The sequence below is a fragment of the Thalassophryne amazonica genome, chromosome 11, assembly GCF_902500255.1.
Source record: "Thalassophryne amazonica chromosome 11, fThaAma1.1, whole genome shotgun sequence".
Lineage (NCBI taxonomy): Eukaryota > Metazoa > Chordata > Actinopteri > Batrachoidiformes > Batrachoididae > Thalassophryne > Thalassophryne amazonica.
In genome coordinates, this window is record NC_047113.1 from 63,072,948 (window position 1) to 63,098,575 (window position 25,628).

The 25,628-nt window shown below is 40.6% G+C and overlaps 1 protein-coding gene across 1 annotated transcript in view; it reads right to left on the bottom strand.

Moving 5' to 3' along the window:
- The window catches only part of slit3 (slit homolog 3 (Drosophila)), a 713,397-nt gene that overhangs the window by 74,057 nt on the left and 613,712 nt on the right, over nucleotides 1-25,628 (bottom strand). Inside the window, exons 23-27 of the mRNA XM_034181986.1 lie at nucleotides 22,485-22,556; nucleotides 13,904-13,975; nucleotides 13,675-13,757; nucleotides 13,482-13,562; nucleotides 2,151-2,275 (exon numbers count right to left, since the gene is read on the bottom strand). Coding sequence (XP_034037877.1) covers nucleotides 2,151-2,275; nucleotides 13,482-13,562; nucleotides 13,675-13,757; nucleotides 13,904-13,975; nucleotides 22,485-22,556 — 433 coding nt within the window. The remainder of the gene's footprint in view (nucleotides 1-2,150; nucleotides 2,276-13,481; nucleotides 13,563-13,674; nucleotides 13,758-13,903; nucleotides 13,976-22,484; nucleotides 22,557-25,628) is intronic.

Sequence of the window (25,628 nt, forward strand, 5' to 3'; positions counted from 1 at the left end):
GCAATGACCGATAGCCTGCCTTGATGGTTGCCATTCAGGACCCAAGTGCTTCCATGGTGACCCAGCAGTACATGGACTGCATTTATATAGTGCTTTTCCATCTGAATCAGAAGCTCAAAAGCGCTTTACGATGATGGCTCACATTCACCCTTTCACACAGACACACTCGCACACAGATGTCAGGGTGCCACCATGCAAGGCCCTCTACACAAACACACTGGGGACTAATTACCGATGATTCTCTGGTCTCAAGCGCAACACCTAACCACTAGACCATCACCTCCCGCATGCTACCAGACTTGCAGTTTTAATGAATTCAAATTAACTTAATTAAATAATCAACAGATTAATTAATAATGGTGGTGATGAGCTGCCGCCTGCACACAGACACCTACTCACAGACTCTTCAGGATGACTAAAGCTTGTAAATATTCTGCTCTGGGTATCTCATCATACAACACTTCCTCCATGATCAAATAACATAAATGCACATGCAACAATTGATCAAGGAATATGTGTACACCACACATCACACACAGTATTCAGACACACAATTTTGACACACACACGCACCCTCATATGTGCATGTCCCCTTTCCACATTAAGCCCTGCGGCTGTGGCTTTAATTTCAAACCAAACCTCTGGCCGTCGATATACCAGCTTCCTCTGATCAAATAGAAGACGAGGGCGTTTATTCTTGTTTTTGCTTTCCGTCAGTCTTCATTATTCCTTCCTCTCACATTTCATTCTTATTGTAACGCTTTGTTTACCTTTTGCTCTCTCTCACATCAACCCCTTTTCTGCGCTTGCTTACCCCCGCTTCTCATTTCCGTCTTCATTTCATTCTTGTTTGTCCACTATGTCCTTCTCTCACCTCTCCCCTGTAGTATCACACTATTCCCTCTCCTCCTCCTCTTCCTCTCCTTCCCCTCTCCTCCTCTTTCTTCTTTCTTCTCTTCTGATCCTTGTTTGATTGCTCTAACACATTTTAATTACGGCTATTCCACTGGATGGCAAACACAAAAAGCACATGCACGTAGACGTGCAATTGCACAGGCACACAAAGGCGTGCGTGCACACCCCCGTTTTCCAGTCTTTGACCTTGGCAAGTGATGTTTTAATTAAAGGCGAATCCCAGGCTTTGTCCTCTGGAATCAACACATCTCTGTACGCACATGCAAAAACACTCGTGTGCATGAGTTCATGCACATTCATAGACATTTTTATTCCACATACACACATCTAATGCCCCCTCAGCAGTAGATCTGCATTCATTTTCCAATGCAAAAGCTTTGACAATTATTTCACCCTTTTGCTTTTGATTAGTCAATACATCCACTGCAGCTAGCGGCAGTTGTCATTTCCCCGTTGGTGAACAGGCAGATACATTATGCATACAGCACCAAAGCTAAGCCTGATAATACTACTAATATGATAAGCTTATGCGGTGTGGTGCTCCTTCTGGGTTTCCTCTTACACATAGATCTGAACACATGACTGACAGAAGGACACATTTTTGTGCAGTAGATTGCTTAATCTACTAGTTGGCTGCCCCTGTAAGGAGCCACTAAGCTTCAGTAAAGCACAGAAGAACTGCAGGCTACCTGCCAGTGAAAATAGCTGGCATTCAAGTGAATTGATGGAATGTGGCACTTAAGCTTGTCAAGGTCAGAGATAACCTTTTGTAAGACTAAGCCTCTGAAAATATTTGTGAACTTAAACATGCCCTTTGGATAAATCTAGCCGATTAATTAAAATGTAATTCATTTATATTGTGCCAAATCACAAGACGAGTATTCTCAAAGCAATAACCTAGGTGCATCGTGCGCGGTCGGGCCAGTTTCTTTCAATCCATCATCTTCTGCTTTTCCTGATGTCCCCCAGACCAACTGGAGTCTATCCTGGTTTACAGATCCTGGAGCATTTAAATATCTTACATAATTATATCAAATGTTTCTTAACCCACAATAATCGCCAGGTCGATCTTGTTGACCAAGATGCAAAAAGGGCAATCCATGCAGCGCAAATACATGACTTCACTCTCCAAAAGTTTAGTAGTCAGTGCACAACAGAGCTCATAAAACAAGAAATTTCCAGTTGGACAAAACAGCCGTGACCCTCTCCAGTCACTGCTATTTACTGTGTCACACCTTGAATCCAAAGGGGCATGTGCAGTGGTAGGACCCAGTGGCTTCTGAGACACATGTTCCATTGTTTTGGCATGGCGCTGCAAGGCAGGGGGCACACTTTGACATCAGACTGATATCTACAGGACCTAAGAGAAATATTGACATTAAGTAAGGAAACATACTGAATAAAAATAAGACAAAAAGGGAGCAAAAGAGAGCTGTCAAATGCATAACCAGCAATAGCATGCGTGAGGTAACAGCTGAATAAGGAAAGTAAGACATTGGGAAAGTCATAAAGTGTTTCTGAAGCCTGGACAAGTAGAAGCAAGAACTGGAAATGGGGATGTGATTCAGTGTTTAGAGTGATGATATGAGGTTCAGTAATTTATATTGAATTAAGGATTAAGGATTCCCTTTTGGCATCTGTAGTCACATAAATTTTATCATTTTAGTTTTTCCTGGAAAATGTTGTTCAACGATTCTTCTAACATTTGTTCACTGCAAACTACACTTTGCTCTTGTGGTGTGGTTTCATTCTGTGCACAGGATCATGTTTTGCAAGTCTGTTTTCATTTGTGTCAAAAGTCATACTCTTGTACCCCAATGACCCCACTGTACTCTGTGAAAAGGCCTTGTCAGTGTGGGTAATGGTTTTGTTTTCTGTTGAATGTGAGTGAAATACCATACAGGCAAAAAAAAAAAAATCATTTATTATATTCTGGGGATTTCTTCTACTTTAAATATATGAACAATCCATTTGAAACAGTAGCCAGATGTAACGTATGTTTAAACAAAACGTTACACACACGTGTTAGGCATCCCTTGCCTTATACCCTGACATTCAGCTGACTGATTGTTGGCTTGATCACGCTGGTCGATTGGGAGATTTTTAGTAAAGCAAAAAGTTTGTGTTCTGATGCTGGATTTGATAAATTAATATCAAATCAAATATCAGCTTGATATCAAATATCAAGCTGTGTTGGTGATTTATTCACGCTAGTACAATGAGATCTGGGGAAATAGAATACACACAGTTCTGGTTTAAAAATTCCTGTATTCAAAATTTAAAGCTGGAAGGTTTGTAATTACAGTGCAGCAGAAAACAGAATATTTACAGAGGAATCATTCAAATGGTGATACAAGCACCAAAGTTGGCACAAATACTCCTTAAAAATTACTCTTTTGAAAAAAGTGAGTATCCACTTGATTTTTCAGTAGGCAGCCAGGTAGGGGTCAGCTGAAGAATTACACAGAGGTCAAAATTTTAAAATGTTCCAATCATATTAAAAGCTATGCCACATTATTTGTCTGAACATAAATACTCCAAAAAGGTATAGTTTGGACTATCTATGACTGAATGTTATGGAGTTATGGGGTAAAAACAGCAAGAATGGTAACAAAGGTCAGCTTTAGTTTGTACAGGGGTCAGAAATTAAAGTTGCTCCAAATATTGTAAGATGTGTTGTGAATTATTAGTTGAGTTAATAGAGTTTTAAAAAAGAATAGTTTGCACCATGTGTCATGCTTAGTTATGTTACAGGGTAACATATGTCACATGCCACTGAATCCAATGGACGTCGACAATGTTTGAACTTTACCTTGCACCACATTTGACCAAAATTGGATCAACTTTAACTTCTGACCCCTGTACAAACTGAAATTGACCTTTGTCACCATTCTTAAAGTTTTTACCCCAGAATTCCATAACATTCAATCATAGATAGTCAAAACTATACCTTTCTGGAATAGTTGTCATCAGACACATAATGTGGTATACCTTTCCATGATTCCTGTGCAATTCTTCAATTGACCCCTACCTGGCTGCCTATTGAAAATTCAAGTGGATACTCAGTTTTTCAAAAGACTAATGTCTAAAGCCGAGTTCACACCGGGCGCGACGCGAGCGACAGGTTGCCATGTAATCTCTATGGAAGGACGCGTTGTGGCGCCAAGCCATGCAACGCAACGCGATGGACGCGAATGAAGCTGCGCAAATGAAGCAATTTTGAGCAATTGGCGTGTTTGTAGCGCGATATCGCATTGCGTCGCCCTCCTCCCCAAGTTGAAAAATCCGAAATTTTCGTCTTGTTGCACTGCGATGACCAATCAGGGACTGGATATGTAGTGACGTGGAGATGTCTGGAGTTTGACTGAGTTGGATGTGAACATGTCCTGTCTCTGGTAGCCAGCCTGTGAGCAGGACTTATGTCCCTTTTGTCCTTTATTTCACAATTATGACAGAGAACAGCGAAGAGCGAACAGCAGCCCCTCAGCAGGCGGCAGCGGACAGTTTTTTTTTTTAATTGTTTACATGTGCACGCGTGAACGGGACAGGAGGTCCTCAAACTGGGTCCTGCAGAGGTGGAAGGACCGCTGAAAGCGGCCATCATCCAGATGCACCCCCTGCAGCAAATACTGATACTCCCGGAATTGGGAATGTCTCATGAGGATGTTGTGAATCCAGGGACTGCGCCGCTGGCGACGTGTGTCATCTTTCCACAACATTTAAGAGCACAGCAACTCGCTCCGTGTGATCAAGGTCCATCATGTTAACTTGACTGACAAATGGAGCCAGCAAGCGGAATGGAAGCTCCTCCTATTTGATGACGCACTGGGGTGAATTTTCGCAGCAAAAGCAGAGCGACACACCGGGTGATGGTGGTGCGTCCATCGCCATGCGACGGACGCACCACCATCAAATTTGTGGCGTCGCATCGTGCCCGGTGTGAACGCGGCGTAAGGAGTATGTGTGCCAATTTTGGTGCTTGTTTCCAGAAATGAACAGTTGTTACAGTTATCTGCTGTTCAGTGAAGGTGACAGCCCATCAGGGGTCTTGTTGAAACTTGACTATGGGCACAAGAATCATGGGAAATGGATTGCACTTCTGTAGTTGTTTTCTTCTGACAAACACTCGCAAACATAGTCATATCACTCCGGTTTTGTCCACTCTCCACTGGCTTCCAGTCCATTTTAGGATTGATTTTAAACTCTTAATATTTGTTTTTAAAGCTATACATGGACTTGCACCTTATTATCTTTGTGAACTGTTAACCGCATACACACCCACCAGAACTTTGCGGAACGCTGGTCAGCATGAGCTGGAGGTCCCTAGGACCAAAAGCAGACAGTGGGGTGAGGCTGGGTCTAGACTTTGGAATTCTTTGTCCTTTGAGATGTGCTCGATCAGTACCTTGTCTCTGTTCAAAGTTAAGCTAAAAACTTATTTGTTCAGAATTGCTTTTAGCATGTAGAGTCTTATTATGATGGTTGTTTTATTGTTGTTGATTTTATGTATTCACTTTGGTTCAGTGGTTACTGTCAAAGTACTATACAAATAAGGCTCGATTTGATTTGATTTGATTAACTGAGGACTTTGTTCAAGGGCACTTTAGTGAGTTGTCTGTCTCCAATCAATGCTGTCTTCAGTAAATTTGGCAATCCTTAGGTTCTTGGTGAAAAGTGATCATGCTCAATTTCGAGATCATCTGAGATACACTCATTTGGGATATCCAGTTAAAATTTTATGAAAATCTGAGACATTTTCTTCAAGTTGTCATGAGCACAAGAATCAATATTTTGACTGACACATGGACTGATGGAGTGCATTTCGATATCCCCGTTCTGGCTGTAAAAGCTTGAAAGAAAACCTTTAAAGACAGTAGCCCTCAACAAGCGGTTGAGTTGATGTGCTAATGAAAGTGTGAGGAATTCAGCACAGTGCACGATATTCACAGAAACACCTTGAGGCAATTTAAAGTGGCTCACTCAAACTGACATGATTAGCGTGAAAACCTTTCAATGCAACTCTTATCTGTTTGCTGCCTTTGAGCACGGATCTGAAAATGTCTTTTAAAATGCATTCACTATCTCAAAAAGACAGACTCATTAAATGAAATCTGAAATGAGAAGAGGCTGCTGCATCATTTAAATGGAAACACATCTGTCCATCTTTCCATTTTCCCCTTATCATTTTCAGAATGTGAATTACTGTATACATTTACACTCAAATTCAGACTGGCAGGCAAAGCAGACTTTTGTCATTCAGTGGATCTCCATGCTTTCTGAAAGCAAAAGAAAAGCAAAACTTGCAGATTCTCATAGTAGAACAATAATCCAACATGGAGCCATGTTTTAATCACATCCGAGACAGCAAACCTAAACATGTAGTTCAAAGTCCGCAAGTTCCTGAAGTGGGTTGAAGAATCAGATTGGCTCTGGAAGCATATACGAGGTCTGTCAAAGTATCGTACCTTTTTATTTTTTCAAAAACTATATGGATTTCATTCATATGTTTTTACGTCAGACATGCTTGAACCCTCGTGCGCATGCGTGAGTTTTTCCATGCCTGTCGGTGACGTCATTCGCCTGTGAGCACGCCTTGGGAAGGAGTGGTCCCGGCCCCTCGTCGGATTTTCATCATCTGGAAATGGCGGAATGAAAAGGACTTTTTTTCCCATCAGAATTTTTTCAGAAGCTGTTAGAGACTGGCACCTAGAAACCATTCGAAAAATGTATCTGGCTTTCGGTGAAAATTTTACGGGCTTCACAGAGAATAAGAACTTTTACTACAGCTTTCAGGACTGCTTTAAGGACGGTCGGTGCGCCGCGCTCCGAGCTGCGACAACGAGGCACAAACCACTGGATCATTTCTAAACGGATGGCTCTGTGGATACAAGACCGTCGTGTGCTCTTTCTCTGGTTATCACAAGAGCTGGACATCAGCCATTTTCCGGCAGATTTCACTTTTAACAAGAGATTTTGTCATGGAAAGCCACGCGTAGGCTTCGCGCATCACGACCAATTTGCTGATGAAGCGAGACAAAGGAACACCTCCGTTTCGGAGTGTTAGAGGACAAGTTGGGACATGTCCAGCTCTCCACAATTTCTCTTATACTCATTCGACTGGTAAGCACTGAAAGCTGAGATAGACATGTCCCAAAGAAAGAGCAGTGTCTCTTGCATCCGTATTGCAATACTTTAAAAAATAAATAAATTGTAAACAGTAATAAAAATATCTGTATGGAAAAAAAAATGAGAGACAGACAGTAAAACGGGGGTGTGATGGCACAGAGGAAGTTAATGGAGGAGTTTTTGGAAGTCATTTGCTTCTCAGTCAGATCCAGATCATCTTGAAATCTTAATCAACTCTTCCCTGATCCAGTATTCATCACCCTACACTGAAACATGACCCTTACTTTTTTGAGTTATTGTGAAACAACAAATGAAGCCACATTTTTTTTCTTTTTTTTCTTTTTTACTGCTGATAAGTGACATATTTCCAAATAAAACAGAGTAAATAGAATTTCATGTTTGGAGGACTTTGATTTGGCTATTTAGATTATCTTTGGTGAATCACAGGCTGTCAGAGGTGAACAGCACCCTGCTTCCAAATGTGGAGGATTATGTGCCTCCACCTTAATGTCCCCCACCCCCCATTGTTGATCAGCCTCCATGAAATTAACAAATTAGTCACTTAGACTGCAACCACAGAAGTGTGTGAAATGGAAATCGCCATGGCAGCACACATCTTTATCTAAGATCTAAAATCGTTGTGCGAGCTGCTGGGCGACAATCTCTCAGGTGGTAGAGTGTGACATCTGTTAAATGAAGGGCTGTTTGCTCACTTCTGAACAGCTCTTGTCAATACGTGTAAGTGTCCTTGAGCATGACACCGAACCCCAAATTGCTCCCCGTGTTCAGCGGGGTATGCCAGTTCCTGCTCTCGGTGTGTGAATATGAGGCATCGCTGGAAAGTGCTTGGGAGCGTTTGCTCTCAGATGGAAAGATACTTTGAACATAAAGGAAATGATAAGAAGGATTTGAGACAAAAGAAGAGAGGAATTAAAAAAGTGGCTTTGTTTCACTAATGTAATACGAGGTCTGTCAATAAAGTAAGGGTCCTTTTTATTTTTTTTTTTAAACTATATGGATTTGATTCATATGTTTTTACGTCAGACAAGCTTGAACCCTCGTGCGCATACGTGAGTTTTTCCACACCTGTCGGTGACATCATTCGCCTGTGAGCACACCTTGTGGAAGGAGTAGTCCCGCCCCCCCTTCGGATTTTCATTGTCTGGAAATGGCGGAATGATTTGGACTTTTTTTCCATCAGAATTTTTTCAGAAGCTGTTAGAGACTGGCACCTGGAAACCATTTGAAAAATTTATCTGGCTTTCGGTGAAAATTTTACGGGCTTCACAGAAAATAAGGACTGTTACTACAGCTTTAAGGACGGCTTTAAGGACTGCTTTAAGGATGCTCGGCTCGCCGCGCTCCGAGCTGCGATGACGAGGCAGAAAACGCCAGATCATTTCTAAGCTGATGGCTCTGTGGATACGAGACCGTCGTGTGCACTTTCTCTGGTTATCACAAGAGCTGGACATCAGCCATTTTCCGGCAGATTTCACTTTTAACAAGAGATTTTATCATGGAAAGCCGCGCGGAGGCTTCGTGTGTAACGACCGATTCGCTGTTTGAGCGAGACAAAGAACACCTCCGTTTCGGCGTGTCAGGGGACAAGCTTGGACATGCCCATCTCGGCTTTCAGTGCTTACCAGTCCAGTAAGTATCAGAGAAATTGTGGAGAGCCGAGTGTCCTTAAAGCCGTCCTTAAAGCTGTCCTTAAAGCTGTAGTAACAGTCCTTATTCTCTGTGAAGCCCGTAAAATTTTCACCGAAAGCCAGATAAATCTTTCAAATGGTTTCCATTTCTAGAAATCTGGCCAATTTTCTTAAATCCTCCAAACCGTGACTATCCAGGGTTGGGACCAGGAAGCAGAGTTGTAGTCTTACACACCTCTCTGCAGCTTCTCTCCCCCTGCCATCCCCTCATTACCCCATCCCCGTAGAGACGGTGCCTGCTCCCAGACTACCAATAACCAGCAAAAATCTATTTAAGCATTAAAATTCAAAAAGAAAAAATAATATAGCACCTTCAACTGCACCACAGACTAAAACAGTTAAATGTGGTCTATTAAACATTAGGTCTCTCTCTTCTAAGTCCCTGTTGGTAAATGATATAATAATTGATCAACATATTGATTTATTCTGCCTAACAGAAACCTGGTTACAGCAGGATGAATATGTTAGTTTAAATGAGTCAACACCCCCGAGTCACACTAACTGTCAGAATGCTCGTAGCACGGGCCGGGGCGGTGGATTAGCAGCAATCTTCCATTCCAGCTTATTAATTAATCAAAAACCCAGACAGAGCTTTAATTCATTTGAAAGCTTGTCTCTTAGTCTTGTCCATCCAAATTGGAAGTCCCAAAAACCAGTTTTATTTGTTATTATCTATCGTCCACCTGGTCGTTACGGTGAGTTTCTCTGTGAATTTTCAGACCTTTTGTCTGACTTAGTGCTTAGCTCAGATAAGATAATTATAGTGGGCGATTTTAACATCCACACAGATGCTGAGAATGACAGCCTCAACACTGCATTTAATCTATTATTAGACTCTATTGGCTTTGCTCAAAAAGTAAATGAGTCCACCCACCACTTTAATCATATCTTAGATCTTGTTCTGACTTATGGTATGGAAATAGAAGACTTAACAGTATTCCCTGAAAACTCCCTTCTGTCTGATCATTTCTTAATAACATTTACATTTACTCTGATGGACTACCCAGCAGTAGGGAATAAGTTTCATTACACTAGAAGTCTTTCAGAAAGCGCTGTAACTAGGTTTAAGGATATGATTCCTTCTTTATGTTCTCTAATGCCATATAACAACACAGTGCAGAGTAGCTACCTAAACTCTGTAAGGGAGATAGAGTATCTCGTCAATAGTTTTACATCCTCATTGAAGACAACTTTGGATGCTGTAGCTCCTCTGAAAAAGAGAGCTTTAAATCAGAAGTGTCTGACTCCATGGTATAACTCTCAAACTCGTAGCTTAAAGCAGATAACCCGTAAGTTGGAGAGGAAATGGCGTCTCACTAATTTAGAAGATCTTCACTTAGCCTGGAAAAATAGTCTGTTGCTCTATAAAAAAGCCCTCCGTAAAGCTAGGACATCTTTCTACTCATCACTAATTGAAGAAAATAAGAACAACCCCAGGTTTCTTTTCAGCACTGTAGCCAGGCTGACAAAGAGTCAGAGCTCTATTGAGCTGAGTATTCCATTAACTTTAACTAGTAATGACTTCATGACTTTCTTTGCTAACAAAATTTTAACTATTAGAGAAAAAATTACTCATAACCATCCCAAAGACGTATCGTTATCTTTGGCTGCTTTCAGTGATGCCGGTATTTGGTTAGACTCTTTCTCTCCGATTGTTCTGTCTGAGTTATTTTCATTAGTTACTTCATCCAAACCATCAACATGTTTATTAGACCCCATTCCTACCAGGCTGCTCAAGGAAGCCCTACCATTATTTAATGCTTCGATCTTAAATATGATCAATCTATCTTTGTTAGTTGGCTATGTACCACAGGCTTTTAAGGTGGCAGTAATTAAACCATTACTTAAAAAGCCATCACTTGACCCAGCTATCTTAGCTAATTATAGGCCAATCTCCAACCTTCCTTTTCTCTCAAAAATTCTTGAAAGGGTAGTTGTAAAACAGCTAACTGATCATCTGCAGAGGAATGGTCTATTTGAAGAGTTTCAGTCAGGTTTTAGAATTCATCATAGTACAGAAACAGCATTAGTGAAGGTTACAAATGATCTTCTTATGGCCTCGGACAGTGGACTCATCTCTGTGCTTGTTCTGTTAGACCTCAGTGCTGCTTTTGATACTGTTGACCATAAAATTTTATTACAGAGATTAGAGCATGCCATAGGTATTAAAGGCACTGCGCTGCGGTGGTTTGAATCATATTTGTCTAATAGATTACAATTTGTTCATGTAAATGGGGAATCTTCTTCACAGACTAAAGTTAATTATGGAGTTCCACAAGGTTCTGTGCTAGGACCAATTTTATTCACTTTATATATGCTTCCCTTAGGCAGTATTATTAGACGGTATTGCTTAAATTTTCATTGTTACGCAGATGATACCCAGCTTTATCTATCCATGAAGCCAGAGGACACACACCAATTAGCTAAACTGCAGGATTGTCTTACAGACATAAAGACATGGATGACCTCTAATTTCCTGCTTTTAAACTCAGATAAAACTGAAGTTATTGTACTTGGCCCCACAAATCTTAGAAACATGGTGTCTAACCAGATCCTTACTCTGGATGGCATTACCCTGACCTCTAGTAATACTGTGAGAAATCTTGGAGTCATTTTTGATCAGGATATGTCATTCAAAGCGCATATTAAACAAATATGTAGGACTGCTTTTTTGCATTTACGCAATATCTCTAAAATCAGAAAGGTCTTGTCTCAGAGTGATGCTGAAAAACTAATTCATGCATTTATTTCCTCTAGGCTGGACTATTGTAATTCATTATTATCAGGTTGTCCTAAAAGTTCCCTAAAAAGCCTTCAGTTAATTCAAAATGCTGCAGCTAGAGTGCTGATGGGGACTAGAAGGAGAGAGCATATCTCACCCATATTGGCCTCTCTTCATTGGCTTCCTGTTAATTCTAGAATAGAATTTAAAATTCTTCTTCTTACTTATAAGGTTTTGAATAATCAGGTCCCATCTTATCTTAGGGACCTCGTAGTACCATATCACCCCAATAGAGCGCTTCGCTCTCAGACTGCAGGCTTACTTGTAGTTCCTAGGGTTTGTAAGAGTAGAATGGGAGGCAGAGCCTTCAGCTTTCAGGCTCCTCTCCTGTGGAACCAGCTCCCAATTCAGATCAGGGAGACAGACACCCTCTCTACTTTTAGGATTAGGCTTAAAACTTTCCTTTTTGCTAAAGCTTATAGTTAGTTAGTTAGTTAGTTAGTCAGGTGACCCTGAACCATCCCTTAGTTATGCTGCTATAGACGTAGACTGCTGGGGGGTTCCCATGATGCACTGTTTCTTTCTCTTTTTGCTCTGTATGCACCACTCTGCATTTAATCATTAGTGATCGATCTCTGCTCCCCTCCACAGCATGTCTTTTTCCTGGTTCTCTCCCTCAGCCCCAACCAGTCCCAGCAGAAGACTGCCCCTCCCTGAGCCTGGTTCTGCTGGAGGTTTCTTCCTGTTAAAAGGGAGTTTTTCCTTCCCACTGTAGCCAAGTGCTTGCTCACAGGGGGTCGTTTTGACCGTTGGGGTTTTACATCATTATTGTATGGCCTTGCCTTACAATATAAAGCGCCTTGGGGCAACTGTTTGTTGTGATTTGGCGCTATATAAAAAAAATTGATTGATTGATTGATTGATTTCCAGGTGCCAGTCTCTAACAGCTTCTGAAAAAATTCTGATGGAAAAAAAGTCCAAATCATTCCGCCATTTCCAGACAATGAAAATCCAACGAGGGGGCGGGACCACTCCTTCCACAAGGCGTGCTCACAGTCGAATGACGTCCGTCACCGACAGGCGTGGAAAAAGTCACACATGCGCACGAGGGTTCAAGCTTGTCTGACGTAAAAACATATGAATGAAATCCATATAGTTTTTGAAAAAAATAAAAAGGACCGTTACTTTATTGACAGACCTCGTATACCATAGACCTGCCTGCCGCTTGCTGAGCACTGCCATCTGCCAGACTTCTCTGGGATTGTTGCAGGGAATAATGCTATGCTTGATGGAAATTGGGAGCAGGTGTATAGATAAAGCTGCATGTAGCTGGAAATGAGCTTATTAGTACATTTAATTTCCAAAGGCGAGATCTGGTAGCTATCAAGGCAACCCCAAACTGTATTAAAGAATACACGTGTAAGACCTTTTTTTTGCATTACATTTCAACTTTGTGTTCTGTATTTTCAGTGTAGTCTTTCTTTAGCGTGATTGGTTGTTCATAAGAGGGAACACATGTCAAACAACACACAATGCCAGTTTTGAGACAGAATATCATTTTGGTATTGTGATATTGCAGAGCAGTGTCCACACTTGTGCCACAAGTGCTTCAGCAATATACTTTTAATGCTACCTTGATTATAAGCATATGAGATGAATCTCTGTAAATTACAATAGGCTGATGTACTTTCAAATACAAGGGTAATTATATGGCAACGGAATTACAATCAGAGCAATTTTTTTTTTAATGGTAAGGGAAACTATGGCCGGATTTTGCTGTCGTCATTCTGCTATCATATAATTGTTCATAATGGATACTGACATGATATTTATCCTTGTTTGACACCATTTAACATGTGTTAATCTGAGACATGTGGGGAATGATCCATTGCAGGTCAAGACTGATGGATGCATAAAGGAATAATGGAGAAACAAGGGTAAATGGCTGTATTAGAAAAGATTAAGAAGATAAGATTGGGGAAAAATAACAGAAAAAAAAATGGCTCTACCTTTACACTGGAATCTGTTGAGTGGCGTGGTGAGTAGCAGCCTGTCAGCCATATCAGGAGGTCCAGCACAACGAGCAATACCTATCACAAGAAGATTAATCACTACCATGATTTGCAATTTCTCTAATACTCATGATCAGGAGTTCATAAGAAAATAAAAGTAATATTTTTATGGTGATTTTTTTCTTCTTACCAGGCTCTTTAAAACCGGCTTTTACCCACTGAGAAAGCCAACGCAGGTCACAGTTACAGTACAAGGGGTTGGCACCAAGGGCTCTAAATACAAACACACAAACATGCAGAACAGTGTAAAATTATGCATATTATTAGTGCTGCATGTCGTGCAACATTAGTGTCAACAGTGGAAAACTAAATGCTGTGCAGTGCAACCACAAAGAACACAAATCTGGGGATGTACATACAGGTGGGACAGAGAGGTGAGATGATTGAATGCTCCTTCTGGAATAGTTGAAAGGTCATTACCATGGAGAGTCCTAGACAGAGAGAGACAGACAGAGAAAGAGAGTGTGTCAGTTTTTGATCCACACTTAAGTTGTGTCATAAAGTTGATCATATACGAGGGCTGTTAGAAAAGTAACAGACCTTTTTATTTTTTTCAAAAACTATATGGATTTGATTCATATGTTTTTACGTCAGCCAAGCTTGAACCTTTGTGCGCATGCATGAGTTTTTCCACGCCTGTCGGTTGCGTCATTCGCCTGTGGGCAGGCTTTGAGCGAGCACTGGTCCACCCCTCTCGTCGTTGTTTCATTGCGAGGAAATGGCGGAATGATTTGGGCTTTTTTTCCTTCAGAATTTTTTCAGAAACTGTTAGAGACAGGCAGCTGGAAACCATTCAAATTATTTATCTGGCTTTCGGTGAAAATTTTACAGGGCTTCACAGAGAATAAGGAGTGTTGCATGTCCAGCTCTCCACAATTTCTCTTATACTCACTCGACTGGTAAGCACTGAAAGCCAAGATAGACATGTCCCAACTTGTCCTCTGGCACTCCGAAACGGAGGTGTTCCTTTGTCTCGCTTCATCAGCGAATCGGTCGTGACGCGCGAAGCCTCCGTGCGGCTTTCCATGACAAAATCTCTTGTTAAAAGTGAAATCTGCCGGAAAATGGCTGATGTCCAGCTCTTGTGATAACCAGAGAAATTGCACACGATGGTCCCAGCTCCACACAGCCATCCGTTTAGAAATGATGTGGTGGTTTCTGCCTCTCGATGGCGGCTCGGAGCGTGGTGCGCCATTGTGGGCCATCCTTAAAGCTGTAGTAACACTCCTTAATCTCTGTGAAGCCTATAAAATTTTCACCGAAAGCCATCTGAATTTTCCGAATGGTTTCCAGCTGCCTGTCTCTAACAGTTTCTGAAAAAATTCTGATGGAAAAAAAGCCCAAATCATTCCGCCATTTCCTCGCAATGAAACAACGACGAGAGGGGTGGAGCAGTGCTCACTCAAAGCCTGCCCACAGGTGAATGACGCAACCAACAGGCGTGAAAAAACTCACGCATGCGCACGAAGGTTCAAGCTTGGCTGACGTAAAAACATATGAATCAAATCCATATAGTTTTTGAAAAAAATAAAAAGGTACGATACTTTTCTAACAGACCTCGCACACAAAATCATCACTAAAAAGCACTTTTTCCAATATTGGCCATGTCCATGATATTATTATATGGCTACAACGGTACACACATTCTGATTGGCAGCACAGTAAATTTTGTTGAGTAAAATATACTCTGCCGGGATAACATTTGATCCCAGTGTAAACAGAGTAAAATACACTCTATTATAGAGTGAAATCAGCTCTACCATCAAATCAAGTGTTTCTACTCCAATACGAGTTGATTTTACACTGTGATAGAATTGATTTAGCACTGTGATAGACAATGTTTAACTCTATTTGGTCTGGGACCAAATGTTATCCCAGCAGATTTCCAGCCTGATATTTTCCCATATCAGACCGTTACCATGACAATTGGTCCAGATTGCGTATCACATTTGTGACTTTGTTTACACTTTTCACGTTGCGAAATAAAACAAAACAAAAAGTGAACACAGAAATTATGAGAAACGAAGAGAACCATTCTCCAATTGAATTTTATTACACTGACGAGTTTGAACTGGAGGAATTAGACAGCAAACGAGCTCAAAGTGAACATGCAAAATGAAGAGAACAGCCATATAATAAACAAATTATTAACCTCACTTGCTCTGTCTGTACGCTCGGTCCCGTATAGACCTCGCGCTCGGTTAATAATCCTTTATTACAACACTATTCTGTTCCAGTCAATTAGATCTACAACTTGCAGTGCTGTAACTAATACCATGACTATATATTAGGATATAACTATGATGTTTTAAGTTGACTGATGATAACCAGGTTTTTTAATAAAAAAAGTCATTTTCTGCAGCGGTATCCCCATTTAAATCAACTCATGTGACTTGATGTTATTTATGTATTTCTCCATTTCAATGAATTGTAGTTAAATAGAATTACCAGGTAGCACATCCACGTTCAAACTGTCATGCGATCGGAATGTTATGAAGCACATTCCTAACATAATTGTTGTAGCCTTGCTGCCTTCACTAAGTGCCAGAGGTGGTCAGAGGTGATGTAACTGACTGTTTACAGATGTTAAAACTGAGATAGTGGTTGATGAACTATGATGAAGCTATTTTTTACACACATATATAGTCCTTGGGTCAAGGCAGGTCAGGTCAGGTTTGGGTGCATGTGCTGGCCCTGCTTCATCCACTACACCCTGGAACTATCTCGGATTCTAGATGTTAAGTCAGTCAATCCCCATTTCTCAATGGGGAGTTATTCTACAGAAATTCTGATAATGTTCAAAATGTCTCTCAAATTTTCTCCTTTTTTATGTCTTTGTTTTTGCTTGAGTAAAAAAAAATACATCTATTATTATGTTGGAGGAAGTAACAGTTGGGAATCATTACCCGGGGACAGTGAAACTTCTAATTCCGTATTTATTTGTTACGCCTTCATATTTCAAGCTTCATCAGCACCATATGTTTTTAGAGGGCAGGCTAAAAACAGCCACTTATTCCTTGAAATACATCTCAGGATTCATTCTTGTGACTCTAAACAGATAAATTTGTTCCTTATTATCTTTGCATGGTGAACTCGTCTGTGCACTCAGTGAGTGGATATCTCAACTGGGAATTCAGACATTTGACAGCTAATAGGTTCTAAACCTGATCCTGTTGGTTTTTGTGCAGCATATGTACACTCACTGGCTACTTCATCAGGTACACCTGTTCATCTGCACATTAAATCAAATATCCAATCAACAATAATGTGGCACAAGCTTAATGCAGAGGATCTGCAGAGGTTGAAAGCAAGTAACAATGAGGAAGAAAGGTGATTTCAGTGACTTGAATGTGGCATGGTGATTGGTGCCACAGGAGTTTAACCTTTTCAGGAACTTGATTAACTGAGATTTTTACACAAAACCATCTCTACAGTTTATAGAGAATGGTCCAAAAAAGAAAAAAAAAAATATCCAGTGGGTTGAGTCTCTATAGTAAAAATGGCTTGATGATAGCAGAGTTCAGAGAAGAATGACCAGACTGGTTCAAGCTGACACAAAGTCAACAGTCACTCAAACAAACACTCATTACAACCAAAGTATGCAGAAGAGTGTCTTTGTGTTGCTCCTGTCAGCTAAGAACAGGAAACACCACGCTTCAGTGAGCATGGGCTCACTCAAAGTTTTCAATAGAATATTGTGGAAATGTTGCCTGGTCTCATCTGTCTTTATTTCTGCTGTGACTGCAAGATAGCAGGGATAGAATTTGGCATAAACAATGTGAAAGCATGGATCCATCATGTGTTGTATCAGGCATTCAGGCTGGTGGACTTGTGTAACTACTTTATGATGCTGTACTGTCAATATGGACCAACATCTCTGAGGAATGTTTCTAGCACCTTGTTGAATCTCTGTAGCGAAGGAACAATTCAGTTAAAGTGACTCTGAGGGCAAAAGGAAATCCAACTCTGCAAGATGTACCTAATGAAGTGGACATGTAGTATGTATAATTGTTCTATGTTCTGAATACACAAGATACAACACACACACCACACACACACACACACACACACACACACACACACACACACACACACACACACACACACACACACACACACACACACACACACACACACACACACACACACACACACACACACACACACACACACACACACACTTAAAATGAACACCCAAATAAGATTTTAAATAAAATGCGGAAACACCTTCAAATTTAATCAATTATTTTGTGACCTAAGGATCCTCTCACCTCAAAATTTGCCCTCTTCATTATCGTGTATTCAAACTGACAAGTATGATCACATCAACCTCCACCCTCCTCTACTAGCTTTATTCATAAGAACTAGCTGTCGGTCAACTTATTTGTGAATTTCACTTCAATGTTTCTCAAAGTCTTTCTTTTTTGCCCCCTTTTGAAAGCCGAAAAACAGTAAAAAAAAAACGTTCCTAAGTTTAACTGTACAGTAACTGTAAGTATTGAAGCTGGTTTTAATCAGTTAATAATTGACACTAAGCCAAACTGGATTATTTATATATTAACATGTTAATAAACCATAAAGTGCATATATACTGAACAAACCCTGCATGACATCTCCCACAGGTTTTCTAAAGAGACTTGGAAGAGCTGATATGAAGCCCATATCTGGGTGTTGCCATGTTGGCAGCATTAGCAGGACTTATTTTGTCTATGTCACATTGAACCCATAAATGGATAAAGTGATAAAGCCGGGGTTATTCAGTTGTGTGGCAAAAGAAGACCAAACAGACCCCTCTCTTCAAGTCTGAATCACCTAAGCTGAGAGGCTAATTTCAGTACAGGTGTTTATTAAGCCATAATTTTGGGAACTGTGCAGTGGTTCTAATAATGGTCTGCTCTGGTGTGGGCATTAAACATTACAAGCTGTTTATTTTCTCAGTAATAGTACATTAATGGGACCCAGCGGATTAAACTATCAATAGCTGCTAAAAGTGCTAATGCCATTAGCATGCAACAATAAATATGTTGAGAATTTCACTCAGCATGAATATTGCAGCAGGGACGTTTTAGATGATCTGTTAAAACATTTCACCTCACAATAAGCCATACTATTCCAGGTATTTGTAATAAATTGCTCAAAACAACAGACACACAACAGCTAGCAGCCACAGAGTGGACAATGAGTTATGGACGCAGTGAGTCAGAACTCAGCTCAGCCGCTGTCACTCATAGTAACCACGCCCTCAATTATGCATACGTTATACATGTTAAACTAAGAAGTTAGTAAAAAATTTAACACCCATACAGTTGTCATGGAAGAGGAAACTATCTAATAAGACCAAAACTGTTTTGTGTAACAGGCTGTAAACATGTTTCTTTCCGTTTATGAACATGTTTATGGATATTTTAACATGGAGTTGAATGGGAACCTGCTTGTTTTTGGAGCCAGCTTCAAGCAGCCAATCAAGGAACTGCAACTTTTTCTTCTTCTGATTGGGCTTTATCTAAGACCATTGCAGCTTACAGTGAGAAATAAACTTACTGCATCATGTGAAATTGAATGCTCATTTTTCAGAAAACTCTTATAGGAGTCCAACCCTTTGTAGCTTCTTACTAAATAATTTAAGGTAAATTATATGTGGTCCTCAGCTGTAGACACTCCATCGTCCCGTTCCATATGGTAAATAAATAAAATATGTATGAAAGAATAATACATAATAATCAGAAAGCCTATTTTCATTGTTTGGTTGTAAAGCTCATCCTGGTTCCTGCATAGAATATTAAATGTCTTATAAGAAAAGGTTTAAGTCTAAGAGATAAACTCCAGCCTCTGATGTGCATCGGTGGGAGTGTGAGCATTTTAGTTTTGTGCCTTTGGGTTTTGTGCATGTTTGTTGTTTCTGTGAGTCATAAACTATTGTCTCCAAGGACTGGCAGACTGCAGAGTGTGTCCTTTGTGTCTTACCATTTGAGTGTGTTGCCTGCTGGATAAAAGTTCACATTGCATTAAAGTGAAGAGCTGTAGCAGGGGACAGCCATCAAGCCAACACTATTGGAAAATGTGCATGTGTGTGGATACACGTGCAAATTTTGCTGTGTGCATGTGCACTTCAGTGTGTACCACTGTGTCTCCTACCATTTCTGCCATATTTGTGTGTGTGTGCGTATGTCTATGTGCATGTTTGTGTAGCTGTGTGACTTTGTACATATCTTGAAATGGATGGTGGTCTGGCCCAAAGGGGTTTGTGGGTAATGAGGAAGTGACAGTGATGGCTGCCTGGCAACCAGTTGCTATGTGGAGGTAGTGAGTGATCAGTCCCTATGGTAACATCAAGCAAAATGAAAAGAAGCAAAAAATAAAAATAAAAAATGCAATCACTAAACTTCAGTAAAGGGAACATCCGATAACATATAAGTCAACATTAGCATATACATATTTTCTTGACTATAAGTTGTGTTTTTTAAACTAGTTTGGGAGGTCTCAAAACTTATATTCGCAACAGACATGTATGCCATCGACACATATGAGAAGTCGTTCCTGTATAGTGAACCTGGTACTGTGATTCACACTCTGAAGCAGAAGGTGGCAATAATCCACCATTAAGCTGGGTGCCAAAACACCAAAAACAATCTGAATGAGAGAGACGTAATTTGTCTTTATTGAGAAAAGGTAAGAAGTCATGCTCTCAAACTGAAAGACCATGCTCTGGAATAAAAGAGGGACTATATCTTTCACAGTAATTAACACTCCACTTGTTTGGACCATGTGAGACAACATGAAAGCCAACAACAGCTAGGTTGGCATTGCAAGGTATGGCTATTATCTTCTACAAATGTTTTATGAAGGAGTTTTCAATTTTTAATTACATTGCACATTGGAGATGCACTTATGATCTTCTGTTCAGTGGGGACAAGATGCAAATGACCCATTTTGATTTAGTGTGTAGGATTGTGTGACATCTAGTCCTGAGGTTGGAGATGGCATTAGGCTATCAGTAAGTTGTCCCTTCGGCTGCTCCCTTGTTTGCACTCGGGGTCGCCACAGCAAATCCAAGGTGAATCTGCATGTTGAATTGGCACAGGTTTTACGCCAGATGCCCTTCCTGACGCAACTCCACATTATGGAGAAATGTGGCAGGGGTGGGATTTGAACCCGGAACCTTCTGCACTGAAACCAAGCGCATTAAACACTTGGCCACCACCCCTGCTGCACTAGTTGCAATTTTGCTTCCCTTAATATTTTCGCTCTATGGTGATGTGGATTCAGGCTCCCTTACCTTCTTCTGTGAAAAACATTTTGTATGATCCTACATTTCACAAAATGAAGGTTCCCAAACTTGTTAGCCTGCAATAGCATCTAGTAGACAGTATATATGGGAGCACTGAATAGTTTAGTAATTTCTGTAGTCTTTCTGTCATGCTGCAAAATACAAAAGGCAAAGTAATTATGTTCAATTTGGCTGCTGTATCAACGTGGAAGTGCAACATAGCAACCTTCATGAGGGGGCCCGCTCCCATGAAGATAAGAAGGGTTTATTCTAGCCTTATGCAAACACACTGATGTGTTCTTGCAAGTAATTATACACTAATGAACAGATGATTAGGAATGTTATATTCCAGTTCTGTTGTACAACACCCCTAAATCCTACACACGGTAGCTTTAAATGAAAAGTTAATAGAGTGGCATTAAAATTAATGCAGAAAACAATGAGCATCTGCTTCAAATGTGCAACTGCCAAGGCACTGAACCATGTGGCATTTTGTAGACAAACTGACAACATAAAAAACTGCTGCAGAAGAAATGGAGCAAGAGCTTTCAGATATAGCAGAAAAAGTAAGCACTGCAAAAACTGACATCTAAGAAAGTAAAAAAAAAAGACTTGTTTAAAGAAAATTTGGCTTAATTTTTGTCTAAATAGAAAAATAATCTTGTCAAGCATTTTTTACATAAGAAAAAAAAATCTTATTTTGTGAAAATGTATCTCACTTTTTCTTGATAAGTTTTCCAGCTAATATCAAGCTGTATTTAACCAGTAACAAGGAAAGGCAATGGATTTCAAATCATCCAAGCAAAGGAACGAGATTGCTTTCCTTATTTTAAGACAGAAGCTAATCTTAAAATAAGAATTCTGTCTAGTTTTAAGGCACATTTTGATTATTCAGTGCCTAGACATTTTGCTGGTTTTGAGAATTCTAACGAAGTAAATTTTTCTTACCCCACTGGCAGATTTTTTTGCTTGATACAAAACAATTTGATAGACAATTTGGCTAGATTTTGGATTTTTTGGCTTATTTTGAGAGGGACAGGTTTTTTGCAGTGAGAGCAGCTGCAAAATGCATTTCTAAATAGTCTATTTGCTCATTAAGTGAAGTAGAAAATAAACACAGAGGGATGTGAAGTAGCAGCTTTGAATAAAAGGAAACGGCAGCGACTGTGGGTGTGGTTTTGTATGTAGCTGCTCAAATATATGTGTGCATGGGCAGAGAGCACCGTGCATGTTGGGTGTGCACATGTTTGGTGAGACATAAGGTGGACAACCAGATGGATGACAGAGAAAAACAGAGGCTGAGGGTCGATTCATCAAACACAGCATTGGGCGGAGAGAGACGAAGAAAAACAGCGAGAAGGAGAGAAAAGGAGGTGAAGATGGATGGAGATGCAGAGTGGAGGGGCACCGGGGGTGAGAGGGGCCAAAGGATGTAGATAGCGAGGGAGCATTAAAGAGGAGATGAGAGATTGTCACGTTTATCTCTTTTGGTACCCCAAAACAACAAATGGTCGGGTGGCCGTGACTCATTTTTGGACTGAATCTTAACATGCCGCCACACTTTACACCAAGGGAGTGATCAAACTTTGGTTAAGCTCTGTACAATAAGTAGCAAAGGATAGTGTTGAATATTGAATCGGCTGCGGTACTTGAAGATGAAGCTTAAAACTCACAGCAGACGTAATGACTTGAGGCCGTCAAAGGAGTGGACGGGGATGCAGCGGATCTGATTATAGCTCAGGATGCTGCAAGAACAAGAAGAAAGACATAGCACATAGTTACGATACATGTGTAGAGAGCAAATCAATTAAACACGGCAACAAGAGGTTTAAAATACAACAAAGGACAGAATGAACAAAATAGAGCTTTCCCCCCCGTTTCTTATTTTCACTTGTGTATCTGATGAAATGCCTGAATATCCACTTGAAAAAAATGCAAAGATGTGCGGCGGGTTTGACTTTTGCTATTTGAAATTTTTGTATGACGATAACTCCAGGCTTGTAACCACAAACCACACAGGTTAAACAAGCAAACGCAAACAAATAATTAGAAATGAAGATTAAGACAGGTGAAAAGCTGCTGAAGGCAAACTGTGACATTTGCAATCTCAAACTCCCACATAAACTAAAAAAATACTTTAGCTGTTGTAAAAAAAAAGGAAAGAGAGCAGCATATAAATGCTCAGCATCATCAGAATAATCATATTTGGCTGTTTTCTTTATGAGGTCTGGTAGAAAAGTATCCAACCTTTTCATTTTTTTCAAAAACCTGATGGATTTGAATCACGTGTGCTTGCATGAGCAAACCTTGAACCTTCGTGCGCATGCGTGATTTTTTTCACGCTTGTCGGTTGCGTCATTTGCTTGTAAGCAGCCTTTGTGTGAAGATGGGTGTAGTCTCTTGTCGTTTTTTCTTTGCAAGGAAATGGCGGAACGACTGGAGCAGCGCGACTGCATCAAATTTTGCCACAAACTGGGCAATAGCCAGGTGGAAACCATTCGGGTTATTCAGATGGCTTTCGGTGACGATCCTCGGGGCATCACACAGATTAAGGAGCTGTACAACCGGTTTAAAGACGTCCGCACAACGGTGGCATCAACACGCTGAAATGACCGGATCATTTCCAAAGTGAACGCTGTGGTGATGTGGGACCGTCGTGTGATTATCCGAGAAACTGCGGAAGAGGTGGACATCAGCACTTTTTCGGCACATTCCACTGAGAAAGAAGATTTTGCCATGAAAAGAGTGGCGCCGAAATTCATCGGCACGAAGCCGATGGTGCAGCAACAGCGCCTCCGTGATGAAGCCATACAGGACATGCCCTGACATGTTCAGCTTGTCCACAATTTCTCGGATAGTCACATGACTGAAAAGCCACCGACAGCCGTCTGAATCTTCCAAATGGTTGACGAGCTGGGCAGGTTACAACATGTCCTGTGAGACTTCAACATGGAGGCGCTGTTGCTGCGCCATCAGCTTCATGCCGATGAATTTCACCGCCACTCTTTTCATGGCAAAATCTTCTTTCACAGTGGAATGTGCCAAAAAAGTGCTGATGTCCACCTCTTCCGCAACTTCTCAGATAATCACACGATGGTCCCACATCACCACAGCGTTCACTTTGGAAATGATCCGGTCGTTTCAGTGTGTTGATGCCGATCGGAGCGCGGCGCGCTCTCCACCGTTGTGCAGCCGTCTTTAAACCGGTTGTACCGCTCCTTAATCTGTGTGATGCCCAGAGGATCATCACCGAAAGCCATCTGAATAATCCGAATGTTTCCACCTGGCTATTGCCCAGTTTGTGGCAAAATTTGATGCAGTCGTGCTGCTCCAGTCATTCTGCCATTTCCTTGAAATGAAAATCTGCCGAGTGCACTGCACATGTCCTCACACAAAGGCTGCTTACAAGCAAATGACGGAACCGATAGGCGTGAAAAAAATCACGCATGCGCACGAAGGTTTAAGGTTGGCTCATGCAAGCACACGTGATTCAAATCCATCAGGTTTTTGAAAAAAATAAAAAGGTCGGATACTTTTCTAACAGACCTCGTATTTTAACATTAGGTGTGAAATGTAATATCTTGTCCATCTCTCTTTTATTCACTTTTAATATCTCAATATCTTACATTCTGCTGGCTCTCGGCTCATGATGGCCTAAATAAAGTGCCATCTCTGTATGATTATTGATTGTGAAGCACCTCAGAGACCAGTATCGCAGTCAAAGCCCAAAACCTCAAGGCCAAGTTCAAGGCTTTGACCCTTCAATGCCAAAACCAATGCTGGAAGCCTTGAAGCCAAGACAGAAATAAAGAAAAGAAAAGAAAATTTATCCTGTAAAGATGGAAGTTCAAAACAACACACACGCGCACACACACACACACACACACACACACACACACACACACACACACACACACACACACACACACACACACACACACACACACACACACACACACACACACACACACACACACATAAAGAATCAAAGGGCTTGATTTACTATGATCATAGATAATGAGTGCTAAATTACAGAGGCAATCCAAACTTTTGTGCATTGGGGTTTAGAAAGTCTTACAGGTGATTTACTAAAAGTAAATGCACAATTGATAATGGGTGGTAATGTGACATACACACAGAGGTGTCAAGTAACGAAGTACAAATACTTTGTTACTGTACTTAAGTACACTTTTTAGGTATCTATACTTTACTCCATTACTTATTTTTCTGCCTACTTCTGACTTCTACTCATTACATTTTCACACAAGTATCTGTACTTTCTATTCCTTACATTTTTAAAACAAACAGCCTCGTTACTTTTGGCTTCAGTTTAATGTTTATATATATATTTCACGTCATGTGCGCCTGTAATCAACTTTTCTGCAGCACGGCTTTGCTGTGAACCATGAACCAATCGAAGCAGTAGTTCGCAGATTGAAGCAATGCTACGACCATTGCTTCGTTTATTCTTTCTTTCTTTCGCTTAATTTTCCCCCGCTAAAACCCTAAAGAGCATACTTATGTGAGTATTATTTACCTTTTCTATGTTAAACTGACCTGTTATGGTCTTCTGAAACAGTTGATGGATGTATTTTATAACTTAAAAACGGGAGCGATGCTAACGCGGTAGCATGTCTATGGCATTTTCAATGTTAAAACTTAGCATTATGCAGTTGCAGCTGTCATCACGTTCGAGTGCATTTGTTTTCAAATTGTAATATTTCTTAAATTTATTTTTGTTTATATTTTAATAATCTAATGATTATTATATACAATTCTAGAGAAAGAGGCAAAAAGAACCTGAATAGAAACACAAC